At 53.2% G+C, this 15,004-nt stretch overlaps 1 protein-coding gene across 2 annotated transcripts in view; it reads right to left on the bottom strand.

Annotated features, from left to right (window-relative positions):
• UBASH3B (ubiquitin associated and SH3 domain containing B) overlaps window positions 1–14,753 on the bottom strand; it is a 141,581-nt gene extending 126,828 nt beyond the window's left edge. Inside the window, exon 1 of one of the 2 annotated variants that reach the window (XM_045483208.1) lies at window positions 14,225–14,753. In XM_045483208.1, the coding sequence (XP_045339164.1) occupies window positions 14,225–14,385 (161 nt within the window). In that variant the 5' untranslated portion in view covers window positions 14,386–14,753. The remainder of the gene's footprint in view (window positions 1–14,224) is intronic. The other variant, XM_045483209.1, reaches the window with a different exon arrangement.
• Between the last annotated feature and the right edge of the window lie 251 nt (window positions 14,754–15,004).

Genomic DNA, 15,004 nt, shown 5'->3' with positions numbered 1-15,004 from the left:
ACCCCAGTTCTGTGTAATCTAAGGCCATCACATCATCTCTCTGGACCTCAAGTTTGCTTCCTTCTACTCGTCACACTTTGCGAAGCACAGCCACACATCAACACGGTGGGTGTGGGTTAGGAACTCAGACCTGGGAGTCTGGCTGCCTGGAGTTTGCATCTTGGATCTACCACCACTTACTAGCTGAGTGGTCTTGGGCCACTTACAAATTGCTGGGCCTCAGTTTTCTCATCTATAAAATGGGGATAATAACAGTTCCTATCTCATAAGGCTGGTATGTGGAATAAACAAAACAATGTACACGTAAAGTTTTAAAATACTGCCTGGCACACAGTAGGCGCTCAGCGAAGGTTAGCGAGGAGCATTCAAGGCTCCTGTTGGAATGATGAGGGTTGACAAGACAGCAGATGAGTTAGCAACCGGAAAGGCAAATGAGGAGCATCTGCTACACCCCCATTCTGTGCCAAACATCATGAACGACGAGGACAGGCAGACCAAGCGTGTAACACTTGGTAACCACATGCCGTGGTAGACAAGACAATGGTCCCCAAAGACGCCCATGTCCTAATCCTCTGAACCTATGAATATGTTCCCTTACCAGGCAAAAGGGACTTTGCAGATGTGCCTAAGTTAAGCATCTTGAGCTGGAGCGATGCGGTCCTTAGGTCTTTCTAGAGGGAGGCAGGAGAGGAAGAGACAGATGTAAGCAGAAGTGGGTGTGGTCATTCTGTTGATGGAAGAAGGGGCCATGAGCCAGGGAATGCAGGCAGGCTCTGGAAGCTGGAAAAGTCAAGGGAACCAGTTCCCTCCGAGAGGGACAGCACAGCGCTGTGGACATCTTGGTGTTAGCCCATAATACCCATTTTGGACTTCTGCTCTCCTGGCTGTAAGAGAATGAATTCGTGTTGTTTTAAGTCCCCCCATCTGCGACAGAAGCAATAGGAAATTATACGACACGTGGCTTTGGTCACGTGTACTGTGTTTCACAAAACGTCGTGTTGTTCCCAAAAGCCCCTTGGCTAACTCATTATGACTCACATCCCTACTACCCAAAAGGGGGTGCAGTGAAAATTTAAGCATCCAGAAGGAAGCGTTGACTTTGATGGAACTGGCCTCTCGTGTGGCTACTCATGTCCCTTGCTCAGAGTTTGCCTCTCTGAAACATCGGAGCTTGCTTAGGGAAGACTTAGAACAGCCTACTAGACGTCACACAAAACCAACAGTTCACAGACTTTCTGGAAGAGCCTCAAAGTCCCAGGACCCAACCACTGATAGGTACTATCACATCATGTGTGCATGACTTTTTGTCATTTTTCATTACATTTTCATTACATATGTATAACTGTGTATACACATTGCCTCATTTTGATTCATCCAACCTATCAAAATACTTGATCAAAACCACATCCTCAGGGACACCTGGGTGGCTCAGTCTGCTAAGTGTCCGACTTCAGCTCGGGTCACGCTCCCACAGTCCATGAGTTCGAGCCCCGCAATGAGCTCTGTGCTGACAGCTCGGGGCCTGGAGCCTGCTTGGGATTCTGTGTCTCCCTCGCTCTCTGCCCCTTCCCCACTCACACTCTGTCTCTCAAAAATGAATAAATGTTAAAAAAAAAAAAAAAAAAAAAAGTAAAAAAGCAAACACGCATCTTCAGAAAGTGACAGATCCAGAATCTGAAGCTAGTCTTTTTGTCTCTAAAGCCGGCCTTCCTTCCCCCCAGAGCAGAAGGCAATATTTGTTCTTACCCTCCAGGATGGGTGGCCGAGACACCTAAGGGTCCCAGAGGTGACCATTCCAACTGGCCAGAGACAACTTAGCTCCCTCTTCCAGAGGCCGAGATGTAAGCACATGGTAGGCAGAAGGAGGGGAGCAAAGGGAAAGAAAGGGCAGAGAACCTGTATGCAAGGGCTGATCAAGGGACTAGCCCAGTCCATTCCTCCAGGAAATGGAGGCGAAAAGCCTTGTTGGAAATCTCCCTCTTGGAGGCAGAGCCTGGACTCAGGGAAGTCGCCTGATGTATATAAAAAAGAAACTGTTCTGGCCTGGGAGTCAGGAGGCCTAAGGTCCACTTCTGTCATAGACCAGCTGTTGGTCTTGAAAAAGTCACTTCATTTGTTTGTCTCATTTTACTTTTACGTAAAAAGAGGAAGTTGGGCTGGAGAAGGTTCACCGGCAATTCTCACTACACATTGAACTTCTTCACTTCAAAGCAAACCCTACCATCCATCATACGGGACTCTCCAGCCAGGAGCAAGAGATTATCATCACGCGGTTAAATACTAGGCACAGTCTGGGAGGTCAAAACTAACGAACGTCTCTTGGACACCTGTGTCGACCTACACCTTCTGTTATCTGTAGCTTTCACAGAGTGTTGTGTTCACGACGCTGTTCATTTTCACATTCTTTGGCGACCCATGAAGAACCACCGCTCGCCAAACCACCGAAACTTAAAACTATATCTTCTGTTCTCTACGTCGTCCGTGCCTACCGACTCTGAGAAATTCAACGTAAAACCTACTGTGTAAACTATAACTTCCTTTTCTTTGGAGTAAAAGCACTCTCTCCAACCTTGATTCGGGTGCCCCCATCTCAAGATCTTCTCTTGGTTCCCTCTCCCTCTTCTTTCCTCCAGCATTTCCTTCCTGAGCACCCAAGAAAGCCATCATCCGTTCAGGGGCCACACATCCCCGCTCGTCTCCGGGTTGTAGGGGAGGGCGGGCAGACCCATGTGTGCGAACCAGCTTGCAATGACTCAGGACACTGGACAACACCTTCTCTGGGGGACACGGAGGCTGCTCCAGTCCCTGACCACCAGCCACCTCATGAGCCTTGATGTCTTACAGACGGAGCACAGATTCCCCAGCCTTCCTCGAAGAGCTATTTCTGATGCAGAGATGGTAGTAACAGGTGCTTACTGGAGAGAGGAAATTACAGAAAATGAGCAGAGCGCATGGCAGGCTGAGATCTCACCATCCGGAGACCAAAGAGAGGAGGAACTGAGAAGGTTTCTCACTGCTTTAGCCACAGTCCTTAGGGCATTGGCGGGCATGCAGTAACCACCGGGAAAGACTGAAATGAACGAAGGGTCACTCCTGCAAGGAGAATCAGGTGACCTTGGCCTGGTTTCCAGTGAGGACAGGTGAGTTCAGATATGGATGGGGGAGCAGGTGAAATCTCTAGTGGTGAGGGAATCCAAAGGGGAGATGATTCTTACGTCAGAGATTCCAGATGATCTGTCCATTCACGGTGAGATCTCAGTCAGCGGCCTCAATTCCAGAAAGAAGACTCCAGCCGTCCGAGGAAAGAGTTCTCAGAGAGCAGGGTGGCATCCCAGGGGTCTGATCCTCAGGAAGTGTGGGGATGCTGGGGAGGATTGCCAGAAACCCCACAGAGAGGCTTTGGAATCTTCGTCTGGGAACACCTCCTCCACAACCAACAACTTCACTCACTTCGGAAGTGCAGAGGGAATGGAACGTTTTGTGGACCTCAATCTTTTTCATGAAATTCTCTTCTCCCCTGTCCTCTTCCAGGACACCTGTCATTTCGTTCTTTTCCTGCCTCTTGAACCATTCCTCTTAGCCTCCTTCACCTTCTTTCTTCCCTACCCACCAGCTGGTCCCCGCAATTCTACCCTTGGGGGTTGGCTCCTTTCCTTTTCTTTGCTCTCTGCGTGTTCTTTACAGCTGCCTTCTGCTCCCATCAATTCCCAGCCCGACCTCCCCTCGGAGCTCCAGATCCCTCTTTCCTGATCTGTGTGTTCACAGCACCTCTAACGTGTCCCGGAGTACATCGTCGCATCCTCTGTGTCACCCAACCTTCTGTGTGTCCTAAGTTGGTTGGTAATGTTTCCACCTTTCCAATTTGCCAAGCTCAAAATCTTGGGCTACCTTTCCGCTGCCCCTCCTCCTCGCATCCAATGGATCATAAATCCTGTCGATTCCATTTCAAAAATATCTCTAGAATCCGGCTCTTGTAAGCTCAATCCGAGTCCTATTAATCGTCCACTGGGACCGTTACAGGCACCTTCCAACTGGATTCCATGTGTAGTGCTGCTCTGCTCTGTTCCATTCTTTCCACCGCCCTCTCGCTTTGAGACTTTATTTCCTACCACCTCCAGAAAACAATCCGGCCCCAGCGCATTGTTCCACCTCACCTCTCACTACTTCTCTGTCTCCTTCCCACCAATCCCAGCCCCGGGGTGCCTTGCTCTGAAGTCCAGCTGTGCCCTCTGACTGAAATGCGTCCTCTCCTCATGCCCAGAAAAATCTCTACTCATTATTTAAGGTCTGCCTTAATGATCACCTCCTCTGCTTTCCTCAGAACCTTCTTCAGTTACACTAATTGTTTTTTTCTGTGGCCCCACAGGGCTTATTTCGAATCTCAACCACAGCACTAATCATATTGCTGTATCACAATTAGTGTGTCCACGTCTTTGTCTCTCGAGGAAGGCTGAGCTCTTGGAGAAGAAAGACAACCGCCACATCCCTAACAAGTTCCTGGCATACAGGAGGCACTCAGTAAATGCCAGCGGAAGAGTGAATGAAATAACATCCAACCTCAACTCAGGCCCAGCTACGGGCCAGCCGTGTCTTTTGGGAGCCAAAATGTCCCCTTCTCTTTCCAAGCTAGAGAGTAACAGCGGGGGGCAGAAGGCGGGAGAGTCATGACCAGCGTGAGTCAAGAAACTCAAGTTTAAATTAAAATCTTATCTTCCCTTGTGGTACAATATGAAATCATTCAGACGGTCTACTCATCTTCCCAAACTCCCCCCCTCTCACACTGAAGGGTGCTGTGGCCATTCTAGTCACACCTTGAGTTTACCTCAGGGCTTCCTGTCTGGTTACAGCACCCTCTTCCTCTCACGTACACACTGCATCTATCTCTTGCAGCACGTGGGCCACATTTTATCATAATTTTCTATCTTCCGCACTAGACTGCCAGTTCCTTGAGGGCAGAGATTCTATATAATGATCCTCTGTACTCCCAACTCCTGTTATCACAGGTTATCATAGTTGCCCATAAATAAGTAATAAAGTACATATACATTTAAAAAACAAAATTGGCACTGGGGCGCCCGGGTGGCTCAGTCTGTCAAGCCTCCGACTTCGGCTCAGGTCACGATCGCACGGTCCGGGAGTTCGAACCCCGCGTCGGGCTCTCTGCTGTCAGCACAAAGCCCGCTTCGGATCCTCTGTGCCTCTCTCTCTGCTCCTCCCCCACCTCTCAAAAAGAAAATAAACACTTTTTTTTTTTAATTTAAAAAAAAACTAAAAAAAAAAAAAAATTCTTTTTGACGGGCATTACGAAACACTCGATGGAGATAACACCTGCAATGTTACGCGGTTTTTTTGTTTGTTTTTTTTTAAGTTTTGTTGAAGTAGAGTTGACACACAATGTTGTATTAATTTCGGGTGTACAGCAAAGGGATTTGGCAAGACGATACGTAACGCTGTGCTCACAGCAAGTGTGGCTACCGTCAGTCACCAGAAAACTCTATTACGGTACCACTGACGTACTCCCTACGCTGGGCCCTTCATTCCTGTGACTTATTCGTTCCACACCTGGACGCCTAGATCTCCCTCTCCCCTTCACCCGTGTTGCCCACTCCCCCACCTTCGGCAACCATCAGTTTCGTCTCTGTATTTGGGGGCCTGCTTCTGCCTTTTGTTGGTTTGTTGATTCATTGGTTTTGTTTTTTAGATTCCACCTATATGTAAAACCGCATGGTGTTTGTCCAGGCTTTCCTTTCCCCTGTCTTGTTCTTCAAGATTTCATTCGTCAAGAGGCCGGGTAAAGTAGGCGTCGTGCCCTTCTCTTCCCTGCTTGCCTCGCAGAGAGTAAAGTTCAATAAGGCTGGAGGGAGAAGGGACCAGAAAAGAAAAGAGAGAGGAGAGAAGAAGGGAGGCCGGGAGGGCAGGGAAGGGACAGGCCAGGGAAGAGACGCTGGACGTATTTGTGATTGAACTAGTTCTCCAGGGTGGGTGCGATCTGCTTAGGCAGAAAGCGAAGAAATGATGGGTCCCTGCCGTCGATTCAAGGACAGGATGGTTACGGTCCGACGCACGAGACACCACTGGTTCAGAATTCCAGCTGCTCCGTACGGTTCTGAGTGTGTTTGTCTGTGTTTAAATAGACTGGATACATGAGCAGCCATTGGAGGCACATTTCTTCCCTGCCCTGTAAGCGTTTCCTACCCGAGATAAGAGACCGCGAACATTTGGAGAGGGAAGGCTCACTATAAATATTTTGGAACGGGGCACAGCCAACACGGAAGCGGGATTCTAAACAAGCCGGCTACCTGGTTCCGAGAGAAGGTTTATCCAACAAAACCCGAAGAGAAGTCTGAACCGTTCAGCTGCCTCGGGCCATCTGTGCTGTCCGCGTCCCCTTGGCATTTTCCGGGCTGCCGTGAGCTGCTCTGGTGGTGTTCCTTTCAGCTTCCCGCTGTGGGTGGCGACGGCCCTCGTCCCTGGCGGGGTTCATTGCCACGGCTGCTTTATGTACAAGAGCGTTCACGCTTCCACTGGGGCAGCCGAACACAACAGGAACTGTTGTTACACCAACAGCTGGTGACTTCCAGAAGGGGAGATGCCCCTTTGATTAAAAAGGTGCCCGTGGGCAATTTGTTTCCCCCAGGGGCTGGGCTCCAGGCACCAACCTCCTCTCTCAGTTAACCAGCACTTTCCTTGTGTTTTTGCAGGAGAGCACATCATGTGCCAATTTGAAAATTACACTATTGTGTACTACTTAAATGACGCCCCCCTCCCTGCTCGTTGTAATTACCTCCTATCATTCTCTCTTCCCGTTTGTTTACTCTCCAGAATTTCAGTTGTCAGTCCTGAACCGTTTTCTCTGAAGGGAGAAGAGAAGAATTTGACGGCAAAGCACCGGAAAAAATAAAACAGACACGGAGAAGCCAAATGCTCTGGAACAGACAAGCACACAAGAGGCGGTGAAAACATCCTCCTGCTGTCCAGAGACACCTGTCCGTGTCACCCTCGCGTCACCAGAACGCCTGAGATGTGGTTGACTTCGACCCCTTTTGCAGTTGGCACGTCTGAGGCCCGGAGAAGGAAAAGGCTGGGTGTGAAGCCCCATGGCCAAAAAATGAGAGCAGAGCGAGAGTGCAAAGCCAGGGTCTGACAGAAAGGTAAACTGAGTTTGCTTTATGCTACCACTGGGCTACCAGTGGGGTGTGAGCGGAGTACAGAGCCTTCAGACTATCACCCAGGCCCAGAAGGATGCACAGGGAGGTCACTGGGGAGGATGGCAGTCAGCGAGAGAGAGTTCCAGGCTGCCTCTGACAGCCGACTTCGGAGTGCCGGGTGGTGAAACTTGGCATTCATCTTCCCCTCCTGAGAACCGCGCGGAGTTTACTAGGATGCTGCACACATAGTAAGAGCTCAGGCGATTTCTGGATGTTCGTCTGAGGCATTCGTTAATAGGCCTCCTCCCCATAAACAGTAGGTGGCGAGGAACACGCCTGCAAAGTCGCCAGGAAAATGGGGGGGCTGTTGGCCAGAGGGACCAACAAGACAGGAGCCCTCCTATCACAGGACCCCGAGCACCTGACAGAAGAAGGTCTGCCACACCTGTGCACCCACCCTCCAGGGACGTTCTCCCATAAGCCTCTGGGTGACACCCAGTGCCCCCTGGGAAATTCCTCCAATGAAGAAGACAAGAGCCGTCGGTCCCAGTGGGGACCACAAGTGTCTCGCTCTCCAGAGGCCACCCAGTTCCGCCGGGACTGTGCCCATCACGGGGCAGAGAAACCGTTCTTGAATGAGCTTTTCTCCGCCCCTCTCTCCAGGGCTGCAGTCTGATTCCATTTGAGACGAATCAGAAGCCAACCATATGGCACTCCTACAAATCCCCAACCCGGGCCATTTATGATAGCCAGCAGCTCGGGCAGCACTGGCTCGGCTCCAGATCTGCTTCTGCTCCGCCTGGCACCCCTCAGGGCGCTCTACGGACAGAGGTGCAGGGGGAACAGAACCCGAGTACCGAGGAATGGCATAGGCTCCACCCCCGACTCACTTCTTTAGGCCCACGGCGCAGTGAGGCGCGAGGAGATGAAACGCGGTGGCCACAGAGGAGCCGTGCAGGATAAGATCACCGCTGGAGTGGCCGTGACGCCTGTGTCTGCACCCAAGGCTCACTGAATGACACATGCGCCGGGACTGTTGGCACGGAATGGCACCCTCAGCCTTTCCAACAGCCCTTCAAGGTACGTGTGTTATTGTCAACATTTTACAGACGAGGAGACAGAAGCATTGCACGCTGGACGGCCAGCCCCCAGGTCTCCCGGCTGTCTGAATGGCCACGGTTGACACGTCGGTGTATGAGGCAGATGATGATGGGGTCTGTCCAGTTCCCGGCTGCCCAAGTAGAGGGGCACCCTGTCACAAGCACACACGCGTCGGGTGCCTGCTGGGATCAGGGGGACGCCGACACCTCCACCATCACTGTCACCGGCCAGAGCGGAGATGGCAGGGGACCCAGGACCCCCTAGGTTTATTGCTTCTCTGAAAAGGCCAGCCTTTAGCTCTGAGAACGAATTAGTGCCCACCGCGTGAAAAGCAGCCAGAGTTTGAGGCAGCGGAGGGCAGGGGGCAGGTAGTGACAAAAACCAGGGGACAGAGTCCCGAAGCATGGTGCTCTTCGCTCTTTGTGGCACTGAGTCTCCTGAACCTCAGTTTTCTCATGAAACCATCCAATGTCTGAGACTTGAGAGTGATTACGTATATAAAGCTGCCCGGTCATCTCTAAGGTGGTCGAAAAATCTAAGGTAATATTATTAGGGCGTCACGGAACTTCCACAGAAAGTGGAACCCAAGGGGTTATAATGACGTTAGCAGCAAATTCAAAGCCCTCAAGACCTACCAGCGACAACAGGAGATGAACTACTGATTCACGCAACATCACGGAAGAATCTCAAAAATATGAGGCTGAAGGGAAGAAGCCAGGCAGGCATAAGAGTATATACACTGTAGGATTCTGCGTCCATGCAGGTCTAGAAGATGCAAGCTAATCTGCAGTGACAGAAAGCAGACCAGTTCCCCAGGGATAGGGTGGAGAAGAAACTGACTGCAAAGGGGCGCGAGGGAACTTTCAGGGGTGACAGGCAAGTGCTGTGTCTTATGGCGGTGATCATATGTCCAAGCTGATCAATCCTTCGACAGATTTCATTTCAGGTACATAAATTTTACCTCAATAAAATTAAAAATAAAAATGCGTGTCGAAGTCCCTCCCTTTGGGGCCACCTGAGTGGCTCGGTCGGTGAAGCGTTCGACCCTTGATCACAGGGTGGTTGAGTGTGAGCCCCGTGTCGGGCTCTGTGCTGACAGCTCAGCGCCTGGAGCCTGCTTGGGATTGCGTCTCCCTCTCTCTGCCCCTCCCCCGCTCGTACTCTGTTCTCGCTCTCAAAAATAAATAAATTAAATAAATAAATAAATAAATAAATAAATAAATAAATAAATAAAACGAGCCTTTAGTCATGTGCTTCACCTCACAAGACTGCCATGCTAATCAAGAGGGCAATTTGGTGCCCGTGAGAGTAATTTTTTCCACTGCAAAATAACACACAGACGTAGAGGAGTGTCGGACGAATGCGCGGTCTAGCCGGGTAGCTTCGAGAATTCTTTGCCTCGCCCACCTATAAGAAAGATCCTCTCACCCCCAGGTGGGTCGGGGTTTGTCTTCTCTCTCTCCCCAAGGTCCCTGCCCAGAAGTGGCCACAACTCAGGGATGCCGAGTTAACCAAGCACTTTCAGAGGATCTAAGGTCAACCACCAGGTAAGCTAGAGAAGGCCGGAGAAACTGGATACGTTAATTCATGGGCTCTGCAAGGTGCCTCTCAGTTGCACGCACAGCCAGCTCGGAGGGTGTTTTCTCTTTGCGCAGCGAGGCATAGCGAATGCAGCTTACCGTCCCAAGGAAAGTTCCTTCTTCTACCGTCCTGCTCTTCAACTAGCCATCGTTCAAATATGCTTCATAGGAAAAAAGGTCGACCTAACGGCACATGACCATCTTCGCTGGAGACCTCAACCAGCAAGCACCTTACCTCCGTTTCTTCCAACCCAACACAACAATACCATAATCCTATCTGTCTGGCGTCCACATTATATTTTTAACTAATTCGAGATCCTTTCCTGCCCGTGACTCGTTTTGTCTTCACAAAGCCCCGTGAGTTACACAGGCTAGGTGTTGCTGTGCCCGGAAGCTCATCAGGATATTGAGAAAAATGGAAAACCTAAAAGCTTTCTGTGTCAGAAGCAGGACCCGCACATGGGCCCCGGATCCCCTGCCCACCCCCCTACCCCACCCCACCCCACCCCATCCTTTTGCAAGACTGTATCTTTCCATCCTTAGCAAACATTAGAGTCATTTGCTAGAGACAGACTTCTAGCCACCGGCAGCCTCAAACAAACCCAACCAAAACAAAACAAAAGGTCAGCGCTGGATCAGCAAAGACTCCTCAAATTCAATGGTTTGGTGAAGCTCCCACAGTTGGCCTCAAGCTGCAGAAGAGATAAGAGATAAGAGCCCCACCCTCCCCACCCCCTACCAACCACAGAGGCCAGGAGGGGATGGTATGAAATCAAGTAGCAAAGCAACAAACCCCATCAGAGCGCCTGTCCCGCCTTCTCTCCTGACCCCTAGGCACCCTCCTCCTTGGTTCGGCAGGCTCTTCTCTTTCCTTCCCACTAAACCTGCTCTAGCCTTGACCAAGCTGGACCTTTATTTTTAGAACTTCTGGAACAGAAACTTTTAGAAGAGCTAATAGGCATAGAAAGGAAAAGGAAAAAGAAAAAGGAAAAGAAAAAAAAAGAAGGGATTGGCCATCCTGGCCCCTTAAAGTCTTCCTTCCTGAGGTCTTCCTAACACCTCCTTACCTTGTGCCTGCTCTCTCTCTCTCTCTCTCTCACACACACACACACACACACACACACGCACACACACACACACGCACACACACGCACAGACACCGGAAAAATCGCTACTTCTTAATCCTCCATTTGGCAGGTCTTTCTACAGCAGTGTCGATGGACCGAAGGTAATAGGGTGGGATGGAAAAATCCTAGCGCAGCTCCAGGGAAGTGATGAGCTAGAAGGAACATACCCTGAGGTCACCCTGCTGGCTCAGCACTCCTCTCCCTTGTAGGCACCTAATAAGCATGCGCTAATTAACCCTGTTCCCCCCAGAGGGAGCCAGTGAGGCCCTGAGGAGTTAAGTGACTTACCCAAGACCACAGCACAGGCTGGAATAGGACCTGGGCCTGGCCGGCCTGAGCTCTCTGCCCACCCACCCAGAGCTCCGTGGAAGGTCCCTTTCTGCCGCTGCAAGACAGCAGACCCAGGGACACCCACAGGGAAACCAGAGTGTCGGCCTGGGCCACCACCATTCTCTCCAAAGGGCCGCGTTCCAGACACTGGTCTCATCCCTTCCTGAGGCATCACAGCCAAGTCTCCCAGAGCCCAGGAAACCATCACTGCTCCCTCCTGCTTGCGATGTCATCGTGCTGCTGCCTCCAGCCTTAAGGCCCGAGAAAGAGGCTTCTCAGAAGCTAAGCCCGATGCCCCAGCTCTCTTTCTTCTTGGCCTGGCAGCCTAGGGAGAGTAAAACCAGGTCAGGTGACAGCCATGGGCTCTGCCCCCACTCCACCCCCCAGGCAGGGAATCTGATGGGGAGACAGAATGGCAAAGCCAACCTCCTTCCAGCCCAGGCTGCCTCATGAGGACCCACTTGGCCCCCCTTTCAGCAAAGAGAGGCAGGCAGTGCTAGTCATAATGATAATAATAGCTGTGATCGGCTGAAGAATGGCTCCCCAGAAGACAGACAAGTCTGTATCCCTGGAACTGTAAGCATTGCCTGATGGTAAAAATTAAAAAAAAAAGCTTTTGCGGGTGTGCTTAAGGATCCTGAGATGGGAAGGCTATCCTGAATTACCTGGAGGGGCCCTAAAAGCAATCACAAGGTCCTTATAGGAAAGGGGCAGAGGGAGACTCGAGCCACAAAGAACGGCGATGTGGCCGCGCAGGCAGAGATGAGAGTGATGCACCCACAAGCCAAAACCTGCCAGCAGCCACAAAGGCTTGGGTGAGGCAAGGGATGGATTCTCCCCTGGAACCTTCCAGAGGAGGCACGGCCCTGCTGACACTTTGCAGCCAGTGACACAGATTTAGGGCTTCTCGCCTCCAGAACTAGGAGAAAATCAATTTCCGTTGGCTCCAGCCTGCGAATTTGTGGTTATTTGTTATAGCAGCCACAGAAACTAATACAGGAGCTGACATTTAATAATTACCCACTAGGCTCCAGGGCACTGCCCTAAGCGTTTTACCCGCATTAAGGCATTACATACTGGCTCTGGATGTGAGGTCAAGCAGACATACTCCGGGTTTGCAGGCCAGCTTTATTGCTTAGTGTTGTGACTTTAAGCAAGTTACGTAACTTCTGTAAACCTGTCTCCGAATGCGCAAAACAGGCGTACGAATTACCTTTCTCATCGCGTCGCTGGAAGGATACGTGGTTACTTAAAGTAAAGTGCTTAGAACAGTACACAGTAAGTACTCAATAAATGCTAGCTATTAGGAGATCTCAGGAATTCGGCCAGCCACAATTAGACCATCATCCTCATCTGTCAGGACATGGGCAAGGCCTCCTGGACCCAGTGCAGGAGAAAAGACGCCGCTGGCAAGTGGGTTTGAAGAGCCAACAAGACAGTCTGAGTGCAGTTAAGCATTTCTTGCCTCTATTAAGCAATTTAGGTCCTTACTGCTGGCCTCGCTTCCAAAAAGGCAGATGCCCAAGACGGCGCTCATCGTGCAGCATTGCCCAGCTGATTTTCCAGCCCCTACCTCCCGTGCTTAAGGAGAGGGAGGCACACACATCACCCATAGTAAGGACCTAAGTGGCAACATAACATCCACGCCTGACGCAGCCCTGCAGAACCCACCACACTTTCTCTCTGTAACTCTGGCATCGGGAAGTGGAGTCCCACTGCTTTGGAAGTCAACCCCGGGCAAACACCTGAGTCCCGCCTCCTGAGTTTCCAAGGCCACTCCAACCAGTCCCAGCCCGGCGGGGTGGAACGATAAAACCAGGGGTCTGCTTTGGTTAGGAGATTGCAGCCAAGTTAGTAAAGAACAGAGGAAGCAAGATCCGCCCAGGGGCTGGGGAGGGGTAACCTAGACTTACCAACCGAAGAAAAGGGGGGAGAAAATTTTTTTTTCCTTAACTTGGCCCTTTCCGATAAAGTTTGCCCAACTCTCCCGTTTAGGTGATGTCATTCAAAGAAGCAGCGCCTCCACAGGATGGCAGGCCTTGTGTCCCCACCTAAGAAATCTGCCCTCCAGAAATTAACCAAGGGAGAAGGGGCCTGGCCCGGCCACCCGGCCTTGGCTTCCTCCTAGGCAGGGTTCCAGCCCCACGGTCTTAGTCGACAGGCTTAAGGCCCCTGCTGCTGCTGCTGCCGCCTCGTGCAAGCAAGCGGCCGGGCCTCTTCCCGGCGGACTGCAGGAACAGCCACCTGCGCTCCCTCGGCCCTTCCCTACCCCACCCTCCAAGGGGAAGAAGGACGAGGGAGGACAGCTCCCCTCCTTACTCTCAGGCACCCACAGATTTCCGCGCTGCCGTCACCACTGACGAGAACCCAGGTCCCCAGGAGGAATCGCTTCTCCTTCCTATTCCATCCTCCCTATCAATGAACACGCAGCAACACCCACGTCCCCGCTCCTCCTACTCCGCAGGGAGACCGACCCGGGGAGCGACATCCGGAGCTGGAAGGCACCGCAGTAAGAGCGCCGGCCCCTCCGCCCCGCCGGTGCCTTCGCCTTTTCCCAGCCACCGGAGGATCCTAAGCCAGCCCAGCGTTCGGGATGGGATCCTCGGCGGGGCCCCGCCTCCCCGGGGGCCCGGCGCTGCAGACCTCGGGGAGCCCGCCACGGACGGGCTCATCCCACCGCGGGGGCCGGCCGCAGGGCACGGCACCTGGGACCCGACCCCGTAGGCGTGCCTCACCTTGGGCGCCGCAAGCAGGCGCCCCCGCCCGCTCCCGCGCCGGGAGGGGCCGAGTCCCGGGCCGCCCGCGCGCCCGTGCTGCCCCAGCAGGTGGTGGGCAGCGGGGGAGCGCGCCGCCCGTCCGGCAGGCGCGGGGAGGCGAGCCGGAGCGAAGCCGAGGGCCGGCCGCGTGGGGCGCGAGGGGCGCGAGCCCCGCCACTTACGCGCGGGCTCTGGGGAAGCCCATGGAGAGCAGCACGTCCAGCGCCGATCCATGCTTGATGGTGCCCGGGCGCTGCTGGCGGCTCCTCCGCGGGGTGACTTTGCTGTACAGCTCCTCTCTCGCAGCCATGCCGAGCGGGCCGGGGTGGCCGTACTGAGCCATGGCTCAGCGGCCAGCCATCGCCGGGGAAGGCGCCCGAGCCCGAGCGTCCGGGAGGGAGCAGGGGAGGGGGCTCGGGGACCCGGCGCCGGGCGGGAGGCGGCGGCGGCGGCGGAGGCGGCGCTCGGAGCTTCCCCAGAGTCGAGACTGACGCTTCCTGGTGAGGCCACCGGAGCCGGAGCGGCCCGCGGGCTGCTGGGGCCGGACCAGCCGTCAGCTGCTCGGGCCCCTGGGTGCCCCCCAGCGCGGCGCCCGCAGCAGCCCTCTCTCCTCCGCCCCCTTCCTTCTCCGCTCCCAGCAGTCCGGGAATTTGCAATGAGTAATTTTTGAATGGATCAAAAAGGAAAAAGGAGCCCGGTGGGCCGGCCCTGCCTTGCCAGCACCGGGGCCCCGCCCCTCTCTTAAAGCCACAGCGCCGCCCGAGGCTGCTCCGGGCCGGGCGCGGGCTGCCGCGTCCGGGTGCGGCCAAGGCGGCGGATTCGAACCAAAGAGGGCCGCCCGTGTGCGTGGGTTCCGGGGAGTCGCTCCCCAGGCCCCAGTCTTCTCCATGACTTGCACATAGAGCCAGCTGGGCCTCCAGATACCAGCTCGGGCCGTGTCAACTTTCATGTGGTTCCTGCGG

The sequence above is a fragment of the Leopardus geoffroyi genome, chromosome D1 (genome assembly GCF_018350155.1).
Source record: "Leopardus geoffroyi isolate Oge1 chromosome D1, O.geoffroyi_Oge1_pat1.0, whole genome shotgun sequence".
In the NCBI taxonomy this organism is placed as follows: Eukaryota; Metazoa; Chordata; class Mammalia; order Carnivora; family Felidae; genus Leopardus; species Leopardus geoffroyi.
The sequence above is the reverse complement of the archived record's forward strand: the minus strand, read 5'-3'. Positions and strand labels throughout refer to the sequence as shown.